The sequence below is a fragment of the Zea mays genome, chromosome 10 (genome assembly GCF_902167145.1).
Source record: "Zea mays cultivar B73 chromosome 10, Zm-B73-REFERENCE-NAM-5.0, whole genome shotgun sequence".
NCBI classification, from domain to species: Eukaryota; Viridiplantae; Streptophyta; class Magnoliopsida; order Poales; family Poaceae; genus Zea; species Zea mays.
In genome coordinates this window covers 78,608,295-78,614,218 of record NC_050105.1, presented here as the reverse complement: position 1 = coordinate 78,614,218, position 5,924 = coordinate 78,608,295, and the positions used below count along the sequence as shown (strand labels likewise).

Below are 5,924 nucleotides of genomic sequence, written 5' to 3'. Positions count from 1 at the left end.
CAAATTAATTCATCAACTAGCTGCATGCTTTTGTAGGTTTATTTATAGTTTTTGCTATATATATCTACATATATATATAATTACTAGACTTCTATATACACTAGAGAAAATGGTAAAACGATTTAGAGCATATATATAGAAAGCATTTGAACAATGAACAATGACCCCCTCAGCTAGCTTTGACAAGAAGCTCGCAGAAAAGTGAGAAGACCCATATTATGTATACAAACCAACAGCCACCTAACTGGAGTTCATCACGCACTGAAACTGAGGCCTGGGCTGGGAGGACAGGGCAACCGGTTGAAGCAAAGTCGTCAAATGTTTGTCATGGATATGCAAACAGGGTTGAATGAAACAGCAAATAAAAAAAGGCTACATGGCCCTTTCGCACAAAACGTACGCAGCATTGGCGTACGTTGTTCGATGAAGCAAATATTATACGGTGCTGATAAACACCATTAATCCAATGCAGATAAACAAACAAACAAACTAGTTTTAGTTTGCATGATGAATAGACAGGCAAGAGGTTTCTGCTGACTTGCAAGCTAGCTAGCAAGAAAAACATGTGCCAACAACCCCAGCAGTCACGCAACAATTAGGCAGCAGCTGAGCTCTCACCCCACGATGATCCAAAAGGCCTTTTGTTCATGCAAGCAGGGCTGCCATGCGAATGCAAAAGTGGTGGGTTGGAATATCTCTTTACCCCCTTCCTTAAGCAAGCAAATGCAGCAATCCGCCCCCTGCCCTGCCATTCAAACTGTCATCTTCTTCCAGCTCTGTCGTCGTCGTCCAGTCATGGGGAGAGAGAGAAAAGCTAGCTAGTAGCTAGCTACCCTCTGTCTCTGTGTCCGCCATGCCCAGCCCAACAGGGTGTTGCTGCTCAGTGCTCAGGTCTACTGCTGCCCTCCCATCATTAACTCATCATCCACCCCCCCTCCCTCCATAGTAAACTACGCTTTGCCCATCTCTCTCTCTCTCTAGCTTTTACCTTCTTACCCCTTGTCTTTCTCTCTCTCTACACCCCCCACTCTCTAGAAAAGGACAGCATCCCCCCGTCCATCCCTCTAGCTAGCTGAGCTCAAGCCACCACAAGTTTCGTTCCACAGACAAAGAAACGGGCGAGAGGGAAAGGAGAAAGACAGCGCTCTTTGTCACTCGCTCGTCTGCAACAAGCTAAGTGTAGAGTGTAGTTGCAAAGGGATTGCAAGAGAGAGAGAGAGAGTGTGTGTGTGATCGACCCATGGAGCTCTTCCCCTCCCAGCCGGACCTCTCCCTCCAGATCGGCCTCCCCGCCAGCGCCACGCCGCACGACCACCACCACGGCGCCGCCCTCAGCGCCAGGTTCCTCGCGGCAGCCGCAGGCGGCGGTGGCAACGGGATCCCTGGCAACCCGGCGGTGGCCATGGCGCCGTCGCTGCAGCTGCCCATGCCGATGCCGCTGCCAATGCCGATGCCGATGCCCCCCAACGCCGCCGCCGCCGCGGGGGCCGCCGGCGGCCTTTACTACCACCCCGACGCCGCCGCCATGCTGCGGCCCATACGCGGGGTGCCGCTGTACCAGCACCCGCACACGCACGCGGTGCCGCCGACGTTCCCGCCGCACGCGGCGGGGGCGGCGGGCCCGTGCTTCTGCGAGCCTTGCCACGTCGCCGCGGGCGCCTGGCGCCGCGCCGGGTGCGGCGTCGGGACGCGCGTCGTCGCCGGGTTCCCCACGGCGGCCAAGCGCGCCGCCAGGGCGCCGCGCATGCGCTGGACGTCCACGCTCCACGCGCGCTTCGTGCACGCCGTCGAGCTCCTCGGCGGCCACGAAAGTACGTTGCCCTCTTCCGGTTCCGGGTCCATCGCCCCATGCACATGACATGCATCTGCCCTTGCAACCTTGTCTCTCTAGCTAGCTAGCTAGCTAGCTACCTTTCTTGTGTTCCTCCATTTCTTCTTCGTTCTTCTTCTTGATGCGTTCATCCATGAGTATGATCTGTCCTCATCGTCAACTGACGATTTTGCTTGTTCTTGTGCATGATGGTAAACTACCAGGGGCAACACCCAAGTCAGTTCTTGAGCTCATGGACGTGAAGGATCTCACCCTGGCTCATGTCAAGTCTCACTTGCAGGTACTCCGATCCGATCCTTCGTCTTCTTCTCACACAACTTAACAATTTACACCTCCTATATTTTACATTTCGATCTGATCATTCCATGACAGTAATAGACACACCGTAGGACTGAACAAGCTAGCTGCTAGTATCAAGCAGGGAACAGGTTAACATAAACACATGCAAATCATATGGTGATCCCTTCTGCTGGCTCTTGTTGTTTTGCTGCCGCATCAGTGCTAGAGAGACTGCCTGCCTGTTGCTAGTTAGTAGCCACTACTAGTACTAGTCTAGTGCACGGTGCACACTGCTCGATGCTGTATGTGTGTGTACATGCAACAGATGATATGCATCAAAGTGGAAGAAAGTGAGCGAAGGGAGAAAGGAGAGAGAGAGAGAGAGAGATGGGCAGGGCAGATGGGGCTAGAGTCTGAACAGTGCACAATATAACTCCCTGTAGTGTCTTCCTCCATCGGCCCTAACATTATTAGCGTCATATCCCTTGTAAAAATCATGCATATGGAAACTTATATGATCATCATTAGCTAGCTAGGTCCAAGCATCTCAACTTTGGTGCAAAAGCAAAAAAAAAAAAATGCAGGTTTCATTCACATCTAGGGCACCATGCAAGCTACTCTTTTCTCTTGCTATTGTACTACACACATGAATCACACACAGACACAGTAGTTACTCTAATACTATGCCTTTGATGAATAATGCCTGTCGATAGTGTGAATGTGGTGGTTCCCCTTTGCTAGCTAGCTAGCTACTTTCCCCCTTTGCTGTTCTTGATTTATGCCTTAAGGTGTCAAATCAAATCTTGCAGCAGGATAGCCCATATATATGCACGCACGCACGCACGCACGATGTATCTATCCTCCTGAAAAACGCAAATCTTATGATTCGCCAAAGAGATTCCCCTATTTTGTACTGCGAGTTGCTTGCTTCAAATGTAGTTCGTAGATACGCTGGTAGATAGATATGCTTTGCCTGGCCTATAAACTAATGATCCTTTGCCATGTTGCTGCGTGTGCTGCATGCAGATGTACAGGACCGTGAAGAACACCGAAAGGCCGGCAGCTTCGTCAGGTGAATAGTACAAGATTTGTGCTTTGTTTGCTCGCGCTTTAGAATCAATGCTAGCTAGCATGACATGAGTGATGAGCCAGCCCCCTTGCTGCTGCTTCAGCCTTCCGTTTTATTCCCTCTTTTTTCATCATCGACCAGCTAGCTAGCTACTCATCTTCAACATCACTTGTGTTTCCTTTCCTATGGTGGTGGTGGTGGTAGTAGTAGTATATGCCAAGGATCAGTATACATATATATGCTAATCTTATTCTTGTTGCCTAATAATTGTTTCTTTTTTGCACGCACGTACGCGTGGGTCCTGCAGATCTAGCTGATGGGTTCGAGAACGGGTCGGCAGGCGAGATCTGCGACGACAACTCGCTCGATCTGCACGGCGCCGGCAGGCCAGAGTCGGGGGCGGCGCGGCATGGAAGGTTAGCTGCCTGTAACGATCATGGGAGCAGCACCGGTGCTCATGGTGCCCTCTGGAATAGCTCCTCAAGGTGCATATATAACTGCATATATACGTACATACATAGTTACATACATACATGCTTATTAATCTTATGATAAGTACTACGTATACCACATGTGTGCATTAGAACAGTAAGCTAATAAGAATAGGGTTACATTAGAATCAGACATATGGATCAAGAACTAGCTTTTTCCCTGATGTCAACTTACACACACTGTCAATCAAATCTCGAGCTTTGTTGCAGTAGTGGGTGCTTTACTTGCTAGCTTTATTAGGTCATGGAAAGAGGCAAGCCTCTTTTACCCACATGCACATCTGCTCTCTCCCTGAGAATCAGTTCCCAATAAATATGATGAGCTCAGGAAAGCGCCCCTACTTCATGGAGACCAGCAAAACCTTTTGAGAGTTTTGACATGGATCCGCCTAGTAGTAGGTGTCTCTATGTGCCTGCCTCAATTATGGCCTCATTATGTATGCCCGTCGTGGCCTTTTTGTCAGTATAGTAGTAGTGTGTATGCATACAGTTCACAGTGAGGTACAAGTATATATATAGTGGCTATAGTCGTAGTGTATCCACGCACACATGTTTTGGCGTATATACATTTTGTTAAGAATTTTATATATGGTGTCAACATTTCCTAATAACTAGGTCCACTGCCGTTACAGTATTGCAGTAACATGCAGTGTTACAGTCTTTAGCTCTTTTACCCATTGCATATCCATGTAGTCACACACACTGTTAGACCGCAGCAGAGAAGCTTTGCCAAACAGTTTTTTTCTTTAGGGAGAAGTGATTCTCCGCAGATTTTATGAAGTGTTTTTTTCGAAATAAACTAACAAGTTGGGGGCCGAAAAAAAAAATTAGCTTTTCCTAATTCTGTGAAGCCATTCTTTATAGTGACTTGAAGAGTTTATGTTAAAGAATAGGAGAGAATCACTTCACTTCTCTTAAAAAATCAACTTTCATAGGAAAATCATAATCAGATCGATCAAACTCGATCTACCATACTAGCTAGCCTTACTCCTACTTTGTGACGATGCGTCGGTACTAACTGAGCTCTGTGTCTGTTGGTGGCTTTGTTCTGTTGTGTCTACAGGGAAGACTGGACCGGCTTTCCCAGCGAGTCCAACACCGGGCGCATGAGCATGCATTCTCGATCTCTCAAGGTACGCAGATATATATATACTACACTAAACAAGAACACAGTGAGCCTGTTGCACTACTGCACCTTAATTATTGTTAGTTCATGTGATAATGAGGCCGGCCAACTGAACTGAACATATATATATATATATCGACCGATCAACTACTTAATGCATGCATGTGTGTGTGCAGGATCAGACGATGCAGTCCAAGAGCCTGGAGATCCTCTCGGACATGAACTCCTCCTGCGTGTCGGAGACGACGTCGTGTGCCAGCGAGTTGAACCTGGAGTTCACCCTAGGCCCACGCATCAGGCACTAGCGTGCAAAGCGACCAGAGGACGATATAATCGGAGGAGGATTAGCTATAGGCTACTATATAAGACGGGGTGCTTTGCATTGCGTGCGTGCGTGTTCATGGGATCGTGTTAAGACGGAGGATGCACTCATGGTCCCAGAGAGAGAGAGGCAGCATATATGCATCTTTCATCGTTAAAAGAAGCTAGGCCATGGACAGACACCAGCAGCAGCAGCAGCCAGGAAAAAGGATTAAAGGTGTAGCATCAGCAGCAGCTAGCTCTAGGGTAGTGGTAGTAGTAGTGGTAGAGTGAGGTGATCGTTCGAAAGCTAGCTAAACACAGATGCAATGTGTGTAATGGATGGAGTTGTTGTGTTAGATCGAGCGCGTTTGCGTTTAGGATCGGACCATCTGTTTAAAGGGCTTTTTTCGCAGCAACAATGCATGCATATGAGCTTGCATTTGCTAGGGGCCGCAGGAGTACGTGCAAAGGAAAAAAGGGCGGGGGTGACCTGTGTTGTTGCTTTCTCCTGCATCAGTCACATGCCCTTGAGCGCTCCATTTGCATTTTGAGCTCAGCTTTTCTTTGTCGTGATGGGATAAGGCGATCACCAAACCCTTGCAATATATGCTTATTTGAAGGCGACCCGAGTTTTTTTAATGGGGACCCTAATCTTACTTTCTTTTGGTTTGGGCCACCGTCCAAAAATTATTCTTTCAGCAAAAATCGAAGTGCTCGTGTAGCCATTGACAAGGCCATAGTACTGGAGCAAAAGCAAATAAAAGGAGCACGTGGAAACACTATAATCCAAAACTCAGCTTGCAGAAGGACGAACTTCTGCCCCTG

At 48.2% G+C, this 5,924-nt stretch overlaps 1 protein-coding gene across 2 annotated transcripts; it reads left to right on the top strand.

Moving 5' to 3' along the window:
• Window positions 1-754: 754 nt before the first annotated feature.
• Window positions 755-5,655, top strand: LOC100281529 (KANADI-like transcription factor FEATHERED). 2 transcript variants are annotated; one of them, XM_008663674.4, is made up of 6 exons: window positions 755-1,811; window positions 2,035-2,111; window positions 3,137-3,182; window positions 3,487-3,595; window positions 4,734-4,803; window positions 4,973-5,655. In XM_008663674.4, exons 1-6 carry the CDS (start codon window positions 1,241-1,243, stop codon window positions 5,099-5,101), a joined length of 1,002 nt encoding a protein of 333 aa, XP_008661896.1. In that variant the 5' UTR covers window positions 755-1,240; the 3' UTR covers window positions 5,102-5,655. The 2 variants fall into 2 exon arrangements, with proteins under 2 accessions (XP_008661896.1, NP_001147919.1); NM_001154447.2 differs by having other exon boundaries at window positions 763-1,811; window positions 3,487-3,664; window positions 4,973-5,541.
• Window positions 5,656-5,924: the final 269 nt, after the last annotated feature.

Excerpts from the sequence above, each read along its gene's own strand:
- LOC100281529 (NM_001154447.2), top strand. The coding sequence starts at position 1,241 with ATGGAGCTCTTCCCCTCCCAGCCGGACCTCTCCCTCCAGATCGGCCTC. Across the intron at positions 3,183-3,486 it reads AAGGCCGGCAGCTTCGTCAG|ATCTAGCTGATGGGTTCGAG; the intron begins GTGAATAGTACA and ends TGGGTCCTGCAG. Across the intron at positions 3,665-4,733 it reads CTCTGGAATAGCTCCTCAAG|GGAAGACTGGACCGGCTTTC; the intron begins GTGCATATATAA and ends TTGTGTCTACAG.